Source organism: Phacochoerus africanus, chromosome X (assembly GCF_016906955.1).
Source record: "Phacochoerus africanus isolate WHEZ1 chromosome X, ROS_Pafr_v1, whole genome shotgun sequence".
Lineage (NCBI taxonomy): Eukaryota > Metazoa > Chordata > Mammalia > Artiodactyla > Suidae > Phacochoerus > Phacochoerus africanus.
This window is the reverse complement of record NC_062560.1, coordinates 17,611,249-17,627,602: the sequence shown is the minus strand read 5'-3', so window position 1 is coordinate 17,627,602 and position 16,354 is coordinate 17,611,249. Positions and strand designations below refer to the sequence as shown.

Genomic DNA, 16,354 nt, shown 5'->3' with positions numbered 1-16,354 from the left:
TTTTTGTTTACCTTCAAAAAATATTTTATTGAAGTTTAACATATGTAAAGTATAGAAAACGTAAGTCTAGATAGAGCTCAGTGAATTGTCACTGAGCCAAGCACCCTTTGTGCCCCTCCCAGTCGTTCCCTCCCCCTCCACTGCAAAGGTAACTATAAAATTTACACATGTTTTAACCTGTTCGGTTCGGTCTCTTGCACAAACTGACTTAACACAGTGATTTACTGGTCAGGGAAAGGAAAACCACAAAAGAGTCACTGAAAGCCTAGAGCACAACACGGCAGCAGACTTCCCAGGCCAGGTTGGTGTGTCACTTCCTGATCTTCTGGCAGTTCGCGTGCTCAGCCTCCCTCTTCTGCTTTTTGGCTGTCGTATGGTCAGGCTCCTGAGGATGACTTCCAGTTTCCCAGAGACGACCGTGGCAACGTGGACTGTGAGAAGCTGGTTGAGCAGCTGAAAGATTGTTCGAACCTGCAGGACCAAGCGGACATTCTCTACATTCTGTATGTAATAAAGTAAGTTGATGGTCTTGACTAGCTTGCGCTGTCTCTGCTCTCCTTGGCTCTTTGTCCTCATCTTCTTGGCCTTCCAGCACACTGTGTCATGATAGAGTCACCCAGATTACCCAGAATCCCCGTGAACAGACTTCCATCCCCCTCTCTGCCTACCAGTGCTGGCCTCCCAGGATGAGAAGGCTAGCGAGGCCAGCCTCTCTCACCATCTCCTGCTGTTAGGTTTCTGTTTCAGAGAGACGGCGGACATGCTTTGGTAAGAGGCAGTCCTCGGGGTGAGGCTCAGAAGCACTGGGAGGCCCCCGTGCACTTGGCCGGATGCGTGGTGATTTAGTCCCCTCCCGGCCGAGTGAGCTCTCTTGCAAGAGAGTCTGGCCTTTAAACCTATGGGCCTGGAGTTCGACTTCGTGGCTCAGTGGTTAACGAATCTGACTAGGAACCATAAGGTTGCGGGTTTGATCCCTGGCCTCGTTCGGTGGGTTGAGGATCCAGCATTGCCGTGAGCTGTGGCGTAGGCCGCAGATGCGGCTCAGATCCCACGTTGCTGTGGCTCCGGCGTAGGCCGGGGGCTACAGCTGCGATTCGACCCCTAGCCTGGGAACCTCCATATGCTGCGGAGTGGCCCTAGAACAGGCAAAAAGACAATGAAATAAAATAAAATAAAAAATATAAAAAAAATAAGCCATACTTCTGGGGTTTCCCATCTCTTGACAGGGGTCCCAGCTGGGACACAAATCTCTCTGGGCAGCACAGGGTCACCGTGCACACCCTCCTGAGCGAACTCTACGGGAAAGCTGGCTTGAACCAGGAGTGGGGTCTGATCCGCTACATCTCTGGCCTGCTCCGGAAGAAAGTGGAGGTCCTGGCTGAGGTCAGAGCGACTGCGCGTGGGCTGGCTGTCCTTTCTAGCCCCATGCCCTCTTCCTGTTGTGAAAGCTGGAGGCAAGCCCCTCTCATCTGGAAAGGGAATGGGTTATTTAATGTACAGACGGAACTGGCCCTTCTCTCTTGACCTCCCATTGCTCTTGGAAGGCAGCCAAAGGAAATGAAATCCAAGTTGATTAGTTTTGTTACTTCTCAGCTGCAGGAAAGGGTTTCCCAAGAAAATGAAAACGCTCTGTGGCCTGGCACCTTCTTAAACAGAGCTCTCTTATTCCTGCACATCTGTGCTCGATCATCTTCGCCATTTTAACTCTGAGTCCCTGCCAAATCCAGAACCGCTTTCGGTGATGTTCGGGTTCATTGTGAGAGTAAGGTAATGGGGGACGTGGCGATTTAGGACTGTAATATGGTTATTAACCCTTACCATGACTGTCTCAGGACTCGGCACAGCTCATCCTCCTTTCGTAGTGTCAGCAGAGAATCCAGTGCGTTTGCTCCAGTGGATGGGCATCGAGTAGCCACTCGTAAGCCCTGTAGAGCCAGGCCTGGGGCCACATTTTGGGGTCACAGGGACCCAGCTCTGCTTGGGGTCTACGTATGGATTTTCACATCAAGGGCAACATGGGTCATAAAGTCTGTAAAGGTAAATTTACGATCTGTTGGCAGTGACCCTTCCCCGCTGGCTTCGCTCATCTCTCTCTCCCCGTTCCCCTTTTCCTAAATGACTAGGCCTGCACGGACCTGCTGTCGCACCAGAAGCAGCTCACGGTGGGCCTGCCGCCTGAACCCCGGGAGAAGACCATCTCTGCGTGAGTCTTCAGTCTGGAGGCCTCAAGGTTGGGGGGGGGGGTAGGCGGGGGAAGCCTCAGTGCTGTCTCCCATTCCGGAAGAGACGCCTTTTAAAGACACTGTCCCTCGAGGGCTCGCAGCGGGCAACCGAGGATCTTCCACGGAGGGCGGGCCAGGCGGCACACTCGTCAGCGTCTCTCACGGTGTTTGCTCCTTCCTAGGCCTCTTCCCCCAGAGGAGCTCACCAAACTCATCTATGAAGCCAGCGGGCAGGACATCAGCATCGCTGTCCTCACACAGGTCAGCTGGCCGTGGGAGGGCAGGGCCCAGGCTTTCTCTGAGCGGCGGGGGCTCTCCGCCCTCAGCCAGCCTCTGAAGCCCTGTCTCCGTGTCTGGCTGGCAGGAGATTGTGGTGTACCTGGCCATGTACGTCAGGGCGCAGCCCAGTCTCTTTGTGGAGATGCTCAGACTCCGGATCGGACTGATCATCCAGGTGATGGCCACGGAGCTGGCGCGGAACCTGAACTGTTCAGGTGCGACCTGCGCAGGCAGCTCCCACAGCTCCTGCCCCCACCCACCCACACCCCAGGGGAGCCCCCGCGCAAGTATTCCAGAACCAGGGCTTGTGAGCCTTTGGGTGTTGTGGCTTTACCAGCTTCTCTCCCTTAGATGTAACTTCTGCCAAACCATCCAGCAGAGGGGATTGAATTTCATACGCTAGGGAGAATGAGGCACTAGAATCTTTTGCTCTGCTCATGACATCTAAATTGCTTCTCTGCTAGGAAATCCTACCAACCTAAACATGTAAATCAACACAAGATGCCTTCCAACATGGGGGATCGTTACAGTGTGAAAAATTATGCATCTGAGAATTAAGAAAATACACTTTTTTTTTTTTTTTTTGGTCACCCGCAGCATGTGCAAGTTCCCAAGCTGGGGGATGAATCGAGCTACAGCTGCCAGCCTGCGCCAGAGCCACAGCAACGCCAGATCCTTAACCCACTGAGTGAGGCCAGGGATGGAACCCGCATCCTCATGGATACTGGTCTGATTCGTTACCGCTCAGCCACAACCGGAATTCCCAGAAAAATCAGCACCTGAAATAGCAGCATTTAGAATCACCAAGGACCAGTACCTTTCAGCCCCGCAGCAGTGGAGGTCATCCTGAGCAGGGATTTTTGTGTCCCACCTGCCCCTGCCCCCAGCCCTGTGTCTGGGACACGTATAAGATGTTTGCTTTTAGGAGAAGAAGCTTCTGAAAGTTTGATGAACCTCAGCCCTTTTGATATGAAGAACCTCCTGCACCATATTTTAAGCGGGAAGGAGTTTGGTGTTGAAAGAAGCAGTAAGTAAATGCTTGTCTTAGCGCTGCGGGGAGGGGGGTGACAGATGTGTCTAGCGTCACCTGGAACCGCCCCGTTTCTATACAAATCAACACTGGTAATCGCGACCTAATCTTTGGGTTAAGGTTCCTGTTTCACTGAGATGGACAGCGTTCTAGGTTTAAGGTTGTGACCTTTGGGCTTCGTGACCCGTCATGGGCTGGCGGGGAGAGCCACTGTCACGTATGGCAGGGCGTGCACCCCTCTGCACCCTGGCCTTCAGCCTCCCTCTTCTTGCAGTGGGTCCAGGCACTGTCCCTTGTGTTCAGGGGTTAGGAGCCGGTGAGGTGATCAGGGTGTCAGCATGTAAGGGCTGTCTCTTCCCATTCCCTGAGTGCCCTGCCCTTGGCATGGGCTGGTTCTCAGCCAACCCCCGTCACCCTCTGTGGCCCCGGAGCAGAGTCCTCTGCAGCCTCACAGCACCTTCTTGCTGAGTGAGTTTGCTTAGTCCCCGTCTTGCTTGCCCAAGTTTCTCTCTGTACCAGAACCCTGTTTGCGGTGCTAGGAAATATAATCGCCCAAGTCCTGGTGGAATTCTGCTCTCAAATGCTCTCTAATTATAATTGAAGTAATTATCATTTCTCCTCTTCATAATAAAGTGAAATGATTTGCAGACACATTTTGCGAATTTATTTCATCAAGCCAAAGAAATGCAGTGTGGGCTGTCATTCTTTTTATTTAATAAGAAGGACATTGGGTACTTCATATTTTTTCTCCGGAGTGGGTGCCAGCAGGCAAACAAAGCCAGCGTTGTGCAATCAGATGTGTTTTGGTGTTTTTCTCCTTTCCTGAAGGAGGAATGCTCAAGATGCTTTTCCAAAAGTAATTTTCAGTTCTTTCAAATGCACAATCCTTGAAACGTAGATGTACAAGATAAATATTTAATGTATTCTGCTCATCAAACTAATATTCATGGCTTGACAGATAATTACTAAAAAATTATTAGATATAAAGCTATAGAAGCTTATGAAAGTAGGAGCAGAGTAATGTCACTGGAAATCATAAATATGTCTCAATGCAAGCAAGGTAAGAAGAGGGCGTATCATTTTGTGTATCATATCATTTGTTAATTGTCCTTTGTAATGTTGCATTTTTATAAATCAGGAAACCCAAAAAGTCTTAAATTGTTATTAAATCCTGTGGTGTCTTTGGTTTGAGGCATGTCCAAATCATTGAAAGGTTTTCCGGCCACCTCATTGTTTTCCGCATGCTGCCTAAGCCATGTCTCGGTCATCCGTTTACTCCGGTGCCCACCGAGCCCGTGCCGTGTAGCAGGCACTGCTCCAGGGCTGGGAACAGAGCGCGGGCCCAGGCAGACGCGGCCTCCGCTCAGGGGACGGCTCGTCGAGTGGGCTCGACAGCCGCGCTGAAAGCAAGCCCGCGCAGGCGTCCCTCTCAGGAGCGGCACCGGGGAGTTGCTAAGAACCACGTGTGTGTTTCCTTCCAGTGCGACCCATCCACTCCTCCACGTCCAGCCCTGCCATCTCCATCCACGAGGTGGGACACACGGGAGTCACCAAAACCGAGAGGAGTGGTATCAACAGGCTGAGGAGCGAGATGAAACAGGTGAGAGGAGCGCTCAGCAGCGGGGGAGGCCGTGCCCACAAAGAGGTGTTCTTCCTACCTGGGCTCGGCTCAGAAAGCGATAGAAACCCAGGATGTGCAGGGTAAAGCCCGCTTCGTCAGGGATGGGAGGTCCCTTCTGTCCCGGAATCGGAACACACCCTGTGCCCAGATATCCCAGAGCCACTCACACGCTCCCACACCCGCGCTCAGCCTCCCCGTTGCCGCGTGTCCTGGCGAACACCCTTCCCCGCGTTGGCCTCTTGCCAGGAACCGCTCTTTCCAGAGGACCGCGGCCCCTTAAATACAGAGTCCCGCAAGAGCCGACGGAATCATCTCTCCCTCACGCGTGTCCTTCGGGTGAAATAGCGAGAGGACTCTAGAACTGGAACGGAATGCTCACGACACCTTTATTTTCCACCATCCGCAGGTGTCGCTCCCTTTTGCTCACCTTTATTTACCTCATGGTAAATTCCTTCTGAGCTGATCCCATAGGACCTCGGGCCATCAGCCCTTCAGCCCTCACGTGCCGGGTCCTGTGCTGGGACCTGGCGGTGAACTACAATAGGAAATAGAGTTTGGGAGTTTCGTCTCCATCTCAAATGATGACTCAGTAGATCGAGTCCATGAGACGCCAGTGGGTGACACCCTGCAGGTGGACGAGCACTTCCTCGGGTGATCTAGACGGTGACAGGAGGAGGAAGGCATCCTCGATTTGAAACTGGTTTTTGTTTATTTTCTGATGTATTTTTACTTTCAGATGGCTAGGCGAGTTAGTGCTGATGAACAGGTGAAACATCTTTGTCTTGTTTCCTCCTTTACTGTGCTTCGTGTTCTGTCTGGCTTGAATGTGGCAAGTGAGGCCGTGAGTAGAGAAGCTGAGCACACAGAGAACAGGCCCATCAAACAGGCAGAGCGGACTGAGGGCGGAGGGGACGCCCCAGGCTGTGACAGGCAGTCCTGAGGACAGGCAGAGTGCGGGACTCGAAAGCGGGAGAAGCGACCTTGCCCTCTGCCTTTAAAAGAAATCCATTTCTCAAACTCTTGGGTTTTACAGGATACTCTGGGAAAGAGATGGTCTTGGGCTCTGCCTCAGCAGGAGTTTCTGTTCAGAAAACAGGAAATAAACAGGGACAAGTAAAATGCAGTCATTGATTATAGTGATAGAAAGAACACTGCTATTTCGTGTCCCCACACTGCCTGGGGGAATTTAACCCTGGAAGGAGAAACCATGGAAAGATACTGTTCTTGCATCGCACCCCGTGACATCCTTCCTCCCCCGCCCTCCACACAATTGGAGTCACGCTCCTCATGATTTTCTGTCTCCGGGACTGAGAGCGCACAGAGGGATCGTGCACTGACACGCCGCTTCGGTGTTGGTCCAGGGAACGATGTACGTGCGCTCTCGTTCCAGTTCGTGCCCTTTCCAAGTGAGGAACAGATTTTCCAAACATCTTCCTTTGCCAGCCACTCGGTGGCACCGTCCCTCTGGTTACCTACATCCCCATGGCAGCTGACTGTGGCTGAATATGGGTGGTTCCTTCTGTCCCCGCTGAAGGCCGTCCTTGCCTCTTCTGGGGACAGAGGGTCACTTCTCTTGGGTAGCTTTAGACGCAGGTGGCGGTGCACATTTTGTACTTGGCCGCTTACATCACGGAAGTCCTATTACTCTCTGTGCAGAATTAACATAAAAGATTAGCACTTCGTGGCTTTGAATTTGGCCAGCAAGTTGTGTCCTAACCTGATGAGGCACCCTCCACACCCGACTGCACACGGGAACACTTCACACTCGGAGAGAGCACGTCCCAGCTCCTGCCTTGCACGGCGGCGGCGGGCCGTCTGCCTGGGGTGACGGAGGACTTCTGGCCACCAGCATCCTCTGCATCTTCCTTCTGCGGTCCTTTTCCAGCCTCTTCCATGTTCCTTCTCTCTGCGTGCGTCTTCTGGTGTCACTGCACATGACTGAGGGGACTCTCTTTGTTTTGTAGCTCTTTTCTGTGAGCCAGGCCACGTCGAGCAGCGCACACTCCTCCAAGTCCGCGGTAAACCATGTTGCCACCTGTTTCCTCCTCCCCGCTTCCCTCTCCTCTGTGGTGTCTGAATCCTCGTGTTGCCCCCCGTCACACGCCTAACGCCTCAAGATGTGACCAGGTTTCCGTGTTTTCCTTGGATGGTCGTTAGGAGGAGAGGCTAGAAGGACAGTGAGACGTCGGGCAACGGCCCTTCCTTTTTCCATCTTGAGTTCTCTGCTTAGGCCTCTGGGCAGGGTGTGGGTGAGGAACATTCTTGTGATTCCCAGGAGCTTCTGGAACCCTCCAGGCACTGGTTCTGGGCCTTTCTCTAGAGGCACAGGGGTGAAGCGCTGCCTGCACGTGCTGATGAGCGTTTTGCACGCATGATGCCCCTGCTCGCTGCGAGGCCCCAGATGAGATGGGGACTAGGAAATGTTCTAATTGCAGAGGCGAGTCTGAATCTTCCTCTCAAAACTAGGAGGAGAAAACCAGCTGAGTCAGTGATGAGTGTGGCTGTAATTACTTTTATTTGTATCTAATTGTTGCCGTATTTAAATGGCAGTAATGAGCCCAATGGAATAACCCAGCCTAACAGCCCTTTCAAAATAAGATCCGCTGAAGTCGAAATGCGTGCTCGGAGAAGACTCCTGCCTCCTGGCCCGCTTGACACGTGGATTTCATTTTTAAACCTTTAAATTTCATGTTGCACATATTGAGACGTGAAAGTGCCAGACAGTCCAGAGCAAAGGCGATGGGATGGTAAGGACGAAGGCCGAGGGGTGCGAATGCCTCCAGGGAAGAAGGTGGCCGTGAGCCGTGCGGCCCAGCCTCACCCCTGCGCTGACGGAGCCCTTTCCAGACCTGGGCTCAGGCCCCCACTCGGAGCCTCTCAGCTGCCTCCGCACTCGCGGGCGGCCCGTGGCTCCTGAGGCAGGGGCAGAGCTCCTGGCGCTGCCCTCAGCAGAGGCCAGCACAAATCCGGCCTCGGCCGGGGCGGGGGGTGGGGGGCAGGTGGGAAGGAGGTGATGCCCCCTCTGCTTCAGCCAAGGCCCCTGTCACCCCACATTAGGCTGAAGCACTGTGCCGAGAACAGGCAAAGTAGAAAGCCATCGAAAAGGTGGAAATACCATCACGTCTGAGGGCCCCGCTGCAAATGTGGGCTTCAGCCTCTCCTTTCTCCCCCGGAGCTTCCTCCGTCCTGTGTGTTGCATTCTCCGGCAGCTGCACCACAGGGCCGTGACCGCTGCTCTCCATGGCACCTCAGAGTAAAGTGGGCACTGTGGCATTTGTCTCCCTGGACGGCAGCACCCGAGGGAGTCACCTGCTCCAAGGGCCCGCCGTCTCCCCCAGCCCTTCGGCATCAGTGCCCGCTGACCCCATGGCCAGGCGAGCTCCCAGGGTGTCCCGCACCTGCACTTGGGGTGCTCCCAGGCCATGGCCCACGGGGCCCCACCTGGGCCCCGCTGCTCAGATGAGGCCGAGCAGAGCTAGCAGCGGGTCAGAGACGAGCAGCTACTGTTGAGTGGGGTCTCTAGCCCCCCAGAGCCCAGCTCCTCTGCTTGGCCTGTCCGGTCAGGGGCCTCTGATGCTGTACTACTTCTTGGGTGCTGGCAAGAGTGCACGTCAGGAACTTAGCAACCAAACCATGCATGAGAGGTTAACCCAGCTGGTGGTGCTGACTAGTCCACCGAGCCACCGTCAGTGACCAGCACTCCCCCGGAATGCTGGCTGGGAGGCTCTGAGGGCCACGCCCTGTCTGTTTTGCAGAGGTCCAGCACCCCATCCTCACCCACGGGCACGTCGTCATCAGACTCAGGTGGGCATCACATTGGCTGGGGGGAGCGGCAGGGCCAGTGGCTGCGCAGGAGAAGGCTGGACGGGGCCATCAACAGGGTCCCCGTGGGATTCTACCAGAAGGTGTGGAAGATCCTTCAAAAGGTGAGCCTGGCCACCATGCCACAATCCATAGGCACCGGGGCTGGGAACACATGCTCCCAGGGAAATGCCCTGTCCTCCACAGTGTTCCTTACAAGACCTGGGGGGCACCTACAGGTAGCAGGTGGCCGCAGATCCGGCACGCAGCCCCCAGGCTTAGGTAGCTCAGGGCCCCGAGCAGGGCTTCTCCCCCTCGGCACATGGCCACGTGGGGCTGGGGCAGGCTCACAGGGCTGGCCTGTGCGCTGTGGATGTTCAGAGCTATCCTTGGTCTCCACCCACTCGATGCCGGTAGCACGCCCTCCCCCAGCGTGAGAACCAGAATGTCTGCAGACGCTGCCAACTGTCACCTCAGTGGCAAATCACTCCTAGTTGAGAAGTTTTGGCTGGAACGCCAACAAGTTGGATGAAGTGTCCGCCCAGGGTGTGTGGGGCCACGTTTGACCCACTTTAGGATGGTAGAAACGTCGGAAGATGGGCCAGAACTGGAGACGGCAGGCAAGGCTGTGGCTGAGCCACCAGAGCAGGGCCGCGCCCCTCGCTCCCTCCACCCGCCTTGCCTGCTTCCCACGCCAGCCAGCCCCGCAGCATCCGTGTGCCCCCCGGCCCTCCCCTGCCAGGGGGGCAGTCTGCCCCCGCCCACAGCTTCTATGCACACCAGGAACCACGGGGAGGACTGCTTTTTTTCCTCAGCTATTTTCGCTTGTTAGTTCATTTCCCAGTGGGAGAGGCGAGGGGAGAGGAGTCCTCCCCCAGCGCCCGCACTGCACCCCGTTCCCAGAGCCACCACCCAGGCCGTTATGTCCTCTCTGCAGGGGCCAAGGTCTGCCTCACAGAGTCCCCGCATGGGAGCAGGGCCTGCAGAGGCCTCCTGTCAGGGGGCACGAGCCTTTGCTGCCCCTCTGTCCTCTACCCCCCGGAGACAGAGGCAAGGCAGCTGCTGTCGCCAGGTCACGGGGCGCAGAAGGCAGCCACTGAAACCGGAACCACCTGTTCCTAGAAACTCTGCCCCGTCTTCCTCGGGCCTCACACGCTCCCATCCAGGCTGCCACTGGCTCAAGACCAAGACACTTTTATTATGAACAAGCAGCATCTCGGGTGGAGCCGGCGCCTGATATTTATATCCACAGGCGTGCGTGTGCATGTCTGTGCATGTGCTCAAGTCTTTTGTGATTGGTGCTTATTATAGAAATGGCAAAAATAGATGCCTGCAAAGGCAGAGAAGTATCGCCTGGCCAGCAGCAGCCGTGCCCGTCTTCCTTTATCTGGCACCAGAGGGGGCCTCTCAGCCGCCGGGGCCGGGCTGCCGAGGGAAGCTCGCAGCTCCCCCCTGAGGAGGACCCGGCGGCTCCCTGGGGCGCTGTTCGTGTGAGATCTCGCCGGTGCCTGCTGCTTCCCTAGGATCGTTCCATCGAAAACACAGCCTGTGGGCAGTGCGAACAAGCTCTCTAAAAATAACTCTCACAGTCTGGCATGTTCCCGTCCTCGTGCAGGCTTCCAGGGCAGAGCGACTAGAGTGAGTGTGTGTGTGTGTGTGCGCGTGCACACTTTTAATCCTCTTCTGGAATCTAAATGTGTGTTCTGCCTCCAGTGCCACGGTCTGTCCATCGACGGTTACGTGCTCCCGTCCTCGACGACACGAGAGGTAGGATGGAAAACCTCCCTGCCGTGAGTCCTCACCAAGTGCCTTATTTCGTGACCTCTGACCACTCTCCCTCCTTTCAGGCTTGTTACATTCAGACAGGTGTACATCCAGTCTTTCTAGACTTTTTAAGTTTGGCGAAGTTTCTTTCCCACATTGATTGATTAGCATCACTTTTTCTCCTTTTCCCCAGAAACAGCAGTTCTGGATTCTCCAGCTCTTTAGACTTGTCCCTAAAAACCTTCAGAGAAAAAGAATACTGCCGCCACACTCACTGGCCCCACTGCAGCTTCCTCTGACTTGCTGTCCACTGAAACTGTCATCTTCCCTGGTTTCTTTAGCCCTGTTCCTTCTTTGAAAAATTAATGTTTTAGTTTTTATTCCGCCCAGGGCACCATGCTCTCTGCCACAAGGAATAAGGAAGAGAGAGAAATAAGAAATGGTCCTTCCGCTGGAAGGACCATTTTAACCCGGTCCGGTATGACAGGGTTAAAATGCTAGGACACAGGACTTGCCTTGGGGCGCAGTGGGTTAAGGATCCGGCGTTGTCCCTGCAGCGGCTTGGGTTGCTGCTGGCGCGCGGGTTTGATCTCTGGCCCCAGGGACTTCCATGTACCCTGGGCACGGCAGAAGCAAAATACAAAACTAGGACGAGGCTGCCTGACCCCCAGGGCAGAGCGTTTGGCTTCCTGCTCCAGAGGATTCCTGCCGGCAAAAGCAGGAAAGTGACCAGAAAGGAGGCAGGGTTGACGCTGAGCCCACTGGGGGCTGGGGGCAGCGTGGGTGACAGGGCCATGCCTGTCCTTGGCTCACTCCCGAGCCCCTGCTGGTCCCTTTGGCAGATGACCCCGCAGGAGATCAAGTTCGCTGTCCATGTGGAGTCCGTGTTGAACCGAGTGCCGCAGCCCGAGTACCGGCAGCTGCTGGTGGAGGCCATCATGGTGCTGACGCTGCTTTCGGACACGGAGATGGGCAGCATCGGGGGCATCATCCACGTGGACCAGATCGTGCAGACGGCCAACCAGCTCTTCCAGCAGGACCAGGTGGGTGTGCCCGGGTCCGCTCCACCACCCCGAAGCCAAGCTGGGGACAGAGGCAGGGTCACCAGGTTGGCTGGCATTTATCTCTGTCGAGACGGGAGATTCTGTGTCCAATAGGAAAGAAAATCCTCAAAGAAAATGTCATCACAGATGGTGAAAAAATGTCAACCACTTGGTTAGAAAATGGCACCGTGGCCCCTGGGAAATCGAAAGGCCTGGTTTTAGTGCCAAAAGCAGCCTTGCTACATGTCTGGCCCCAGGTAAACCAACCATTTACGCTGCACCACAGACGAGCGAGGAAAAGCCATCCTCTCATCCCAGAGTCAGTGACTGGCTGCCACCTAGGGCAAGTGGGGACGCAGTGCCCGGAGCAGAGGCCAGCTCTCCTCCCTGGGCCGTGGGCCCTCCTCGTGTTCGAGCCGGAGTGCTCCGCCAGGCTGTGAGCTCGAAGTCTGCTCATGCGTTGCCTCTGCCTCTTCCTGCTGCAGGTGTCCATCGGAGCCACGGACACGCTGGAGAAGGACCAAGCCACGGGCATCTGCCACTTCTTTTACGACAGTGCTCCGAGTGGGGCTTATGGGACAATGACCTACCTAACAAAGGCGGTGGCGTCTCATTTGCAGGAATTGCTGCCCAATTCAGGCTGCCAGATGCAATAGGGCCTCCATGCTCTGTCACTTGCCTCCTAGCCTCGGGGGAACTTTCTTTTGCTTGCAGAGATCCCCTGTGCTGTCACAAATGCATACCCCGTGAGAAGCACAGGCACAGAGGAGATGGCAGTGACAGACCTGAAAGCAGTATATGTCCAAGCCACCGGAAGAGCTGCCGACTCCTGTGCCCCCTCAAGGAGTGCCCTGGGATTGTCATCTACATTCGTTCCTCTGGAACGTTTGTCACAGCATCTGGTCTCCTGCAGTCTGAGGAGGAATTGGAAATTGGTCTCTTTTGAGTGCAGAGTGAAGTGAGAAGGCAGCTTAAATCGGCTCTCGCAGAGTTACCACACAGGTTTGATGAGCTAGTGACATATCTTCACGATGCAAAGATGCTTCCAGCAGCAGCACACCTTACGGCGGGGACCTCTTAACAGGATGCAGTCTGTCTGCGGACCAAACTCTTCACTACGCAGAACAACCCTTTCTGTGGAAATTAGGTTTTCCCGTGCCTTGCTTTCTTTCTTGGTCTCTTGTTTTATTGGCCTAGCTACCTTCGTGTGACACAATTCTAAGGTTTAGAAAACTGCTCCCAGTTAACTTTGGCTCTGGGTCTTCCAGGAATTTATCTTAGCTACCCATGAATTAGGGGTTTCTCCTGCCTTATGAAAAATCCATATCTTCCAGAGTCTTGCCCCCACCCCCACCCCCCAAAAGCCAAGTCTTCTTAGAGCTGGACCAGCTGTTCCTTGGGGGCTGGCGTAGGCAGGGAGTCCCTCTGGAAGGCCTGTGCGTCTGGCCCCGCGTGGGGTGGCGGCCCAGCAGCACTTCCTCCATGTTCTGAGGGAGCCGCGAGGTGAGTTTCTCTCCAGGCGTCACCTTGTGGGGGACAGAGGAGTGGGATGACAGCCTACAGGGAGAGGCGTTTGTGGGAGTCATGGACTTGGAGAGAGTCACTTGGCGGCCTCGTGGCGAACTCGGGCTGGTTGAGGGTGAGGGCTTCGATTGGTGAGGATTCTGCCTCTGAAATGGAAACGTGGGCATTGGGTCTTGGCTCAGAGGATTGCGTGACGGTGGAGAAAGCCAAAGCTCGGGCTGCTTTGTGGGGACAGTGAGCTGCCCGGGGCCCCTCAGAGGCAAGATGCAGTCCTGAGTGGTTCCTGAAGCAGAGCAAAGGCCGGGGACGGTTCCTGCTAAAGAGCCTCTCTTCAGTCTAAGCCCGACCCTCGGGAGTTGCCCTGGGGAAAAGTCTGGAAGACCGCTCTCAGGCGGTCCCGGCTCTTGGGAGCGCAGGCACCGTTTCCATGGGACTCGGATGCCTTGGTTTCCTGGTTCTTTGAATCCTCGCCATGTTCCTTGCTGAGGGACGGAGGACTTAGGTAGAGGCCCTGAGGTCTGACAGCTTCTGCTCCAGCGCACTCTGCATCCCTTTCCCTTCCTATTAAACGTGGTTATAGCAAACCTTTCTCCTCCGATTACTAGATCCTTCCTTCATCAGCACGTGCGGGACACCCTCCATGCCAGGCCTGGGAACACAAAGATGCAGGAGCCGGGGGCGCCCGGCACTCCAGGGCCTCACCCGTTGGAGGAAGGCCAGCGTGGGCCAGGAGCAGACTTCCAGGCCCCCCCAGAGCCCTGGTGGCCAGGCGGCAGAGCCCAGAGATGGTGAGGGGGACCTGGCGCCGGGCCCCCCAAGCTCCCGCCGGGCCCCCAGCCTTCCTGTTTGGGCCCCCTCTTGCCTTGGAAGCCTCTTTGCTCCCATTCGCCACAGCCACGCACCTTCCGCAGCCGTGTTTTCTCAGCCTTTATTTTTGCTGTCTTGAAGACGTGCTTGACATAAACAAGACTCGTCCGGTGGGTCATTTCCAGCACAGATAACGGAATCGAGATCGGCACCGCGAAGGCCCGGCTGCTGCTGGGGCGAAGGTGCGGGAAGAGCGGGAGCCCGGCCCCCGCCAGCCAGGTGCCGATTTGGAACCATCGCCTGCCCCTGGATGACGTGCAAAGCCGCAGATGCTGTGCTCGGGCTCAGCAGCCGAGCCCGGCCGGGAGAAGAGCCATAATAAGCGATTCCACTGAGCCTTCAATTCACTCTTTTGAAACCTCTTTCAAATGAAATCCTGAAATAGTACTGCATTTCCACAGGCATCAAGCTGTCAGCTTCAAAGAAGAGCAGGCTTCTGAGGTTTGATCCCTTTCATGAACAGCTGAGGCCCACGCGCCGCCGCCACCACGAAGAGGAGCAGATGTTGGAGGGGGATGGGAGAGGCCTGTCTCGCCACCATCCTGGCCTCGGTGGAGGGGCCGAAGTTCCCCCCCAGGAGCTGCTGGCCTTGGCTCTGGGCGGGCAGCTAGCGGGCCACCCCCGGCACCGCAGTGGCCCTGGTCGAGGGGTGGGCCGGGGGAGCCTAGAGGCCAGATTTGACCTTCACCAGGGTGGGGAGGGAGCAGGTTGTCTGTCTCGGGACCAGGAACAAACATTTCTTGTCATGTCCACAGCCAACTGCCCCCCCCCCGCCCCGCCCCGGTCCAGGCCTGACCCAGGGAGCCCAGCAGCACGGAGGGCTTCGTCTCCACGTCAGCAGGATGAGCCTTCCGTCCTGGCGCCAACAGCAGCAGCTCCGGGACCTGGGCCATTACTCAGCCTCTGTGGGTCTGAGTTTGCCCATCTGTCAGACGTGCAAGCGGCCCACAGACTGGCATGGGACTGAGCGCCAGGGAATCGCGGGAGCCCCTTGGCTCCCCCGCCCCTGGCAGTTGGAGGCCCAGGGCTTCCAAGTCACTGGAAGCCAGACCTGCCCGGTACAGCCCTGCCAGGCTGGGGCGCGGGCGTCTCCCTGGCGGACTTCGGGGCGGGAGGTCAGTGAGAGCTCCCGCAGCGCTCCTGAGGCCCAGCCAACGGGAGAGAGATCATTACGCAATAGCTGCCTGCCTGGGGGGGGGGGGTGTAAAGGCTCCTGATGTAAAAAAAGAAAGAAAAACGACCAGAAGATCAGGAGGAAAGAGAAACAGTTTGTCAGTTGATTGATGCCATTTATTTCTGGACAAGAAGACAGAAGGCTCGGCCTCGCTTGATGTAAATTACAGCAGACCGTCTCTCAGTTCTATTGACTGGGCGCAGGTCTGGCGAACCGCTTTTGTCTTCCCTGCTTCCTCGTTGTCAGAGGGACAAAAAGCCTCCCACCCCCTCCCTTGGCGCCATTATCTTTCAAGGTGACTCTGATGCTTTTCAAGTCCCTGCCATCTGTTCTGTATAGCTCTGCATTTTGTCTGTTCCCAGAATGACTTCTGTTCTCCCCAACCTGGCCATTGATAGCCCTGCTCATGAGGGGCAAGTAAAGCCACCCTGCCACCTTCTTAGAGCCCAATGTCCCCTTGTCCTCAGAGCCATTTAGGAAAAGCCAGGTCCTTAAGTTACCAAGAGTTCTCTGAGGAACAAGATGACCAGAAAGCAAGAGAGAGCGCTGCACAGCACTCGCTGGTTGGAAAGGACAAATCCCATCAGAAAACAACTCTGTTTTTAAGGAACATAGGTGCAACTCTGGCAAATATGCCTTCTCCTTAGAAGGTCTGTAATCATCGGAACCAGGTACCTCTGAAGTCACACGATTCACCCCTCTGCCTTGTTGCAATATGTCAACTGTTTTGAGACATGAATTGCTCACGCAAGTGTTTCCTGTGGGCCTGTTCCTGGCCAGGCATTGCTAGGCCCGCAGAACGTGTACCCGGGCGGCCGGGATGAGGAAACGCCGCCTTGCCTGGGAAGACCTCAAGGGAGGCCCGTTGTCCAGCCTCCCATGGAAGCAGTCCTAGCACTGGTCCACCAGGACAGCCACGTCTCGAACCCCGATCCTGAGCGGCTTTGGACCGTCTCTTAGCAGGGGGGCTACCAGATGCTTCTGCCTCTGGCTGGTGGGCTGAGGAGCCAGGCTTTGTAAAGGGTGTGG

The 16,354-nt window shown here is 55.8% G+C and overlaps 1 protein-coding gene across 7 annotated transcripts in view; it reads left to right on the top strand.

The window, feature by feature from the left end:
* PHKA2 (phosphorylase kinase regulatory subunit alpha 2) overlaps positions 1–13,868 on the top strand; it is an 81,514-nt gene extending 67,646 nt beyond the window's left edge. The window contains exons 22-34 of one of the 7 annotated variants that reach the window (XM_047763997.1): positions 382–515; positions 1,227–1,383; positions 2,124–2,203; positions 2,405–2,483; positions 2,587–2,716; positions 3,427–3,528; positions 5,013–5,131; positions 5,889–5,918; positions 7,117–7,170; positions 8,908–8,956; positions 10,667–10,720; positions 11,560–11,760; positions 12,246–13,868. In XM_047763997.1, coding sequence (XP_047619953.1) covers positions 382–515; positions 1,227–1,383; positions 2,124–2,203; positions 2,405–2,483; positions 2,587–2,716; positions 3,427–3,528; positions 5,013–5,131; positions 5,889–5,918; positions 7,117–7,170; positions 8,908–8,956; positions 10,667–10,720; positions 11,560–11,760; positions 12,246–12,706 — 1,650 coding nt within the window. In that variant the 3' untranslated portion in view covers positions 12,707–13,868. Of the gene's footprint in view, positions 1–381; positions 516–1,226; positions 1,384–2,123; positions 2,204–2,404; positions 2,484–2,586; positions 2,717–3,426; positions 3,529–5,012; positions 5,132–5,398; positions 5,862–5,888; positions 5,919–7,116; positions 7,171–8,907; positions 9,079–10,666; positions 10,721–11,559; positions 11,761–12,245 lie in introns of those variants that run through there. The other 6 variants (XM_047764000.1, XM_047763998.1, XM_047764001.1 and 3 more) reach the window with 6 other exon arrangements.
* The last annotated feature ends 2,486 nt before the right edge of the window (positions 13,869–16,354 follow it).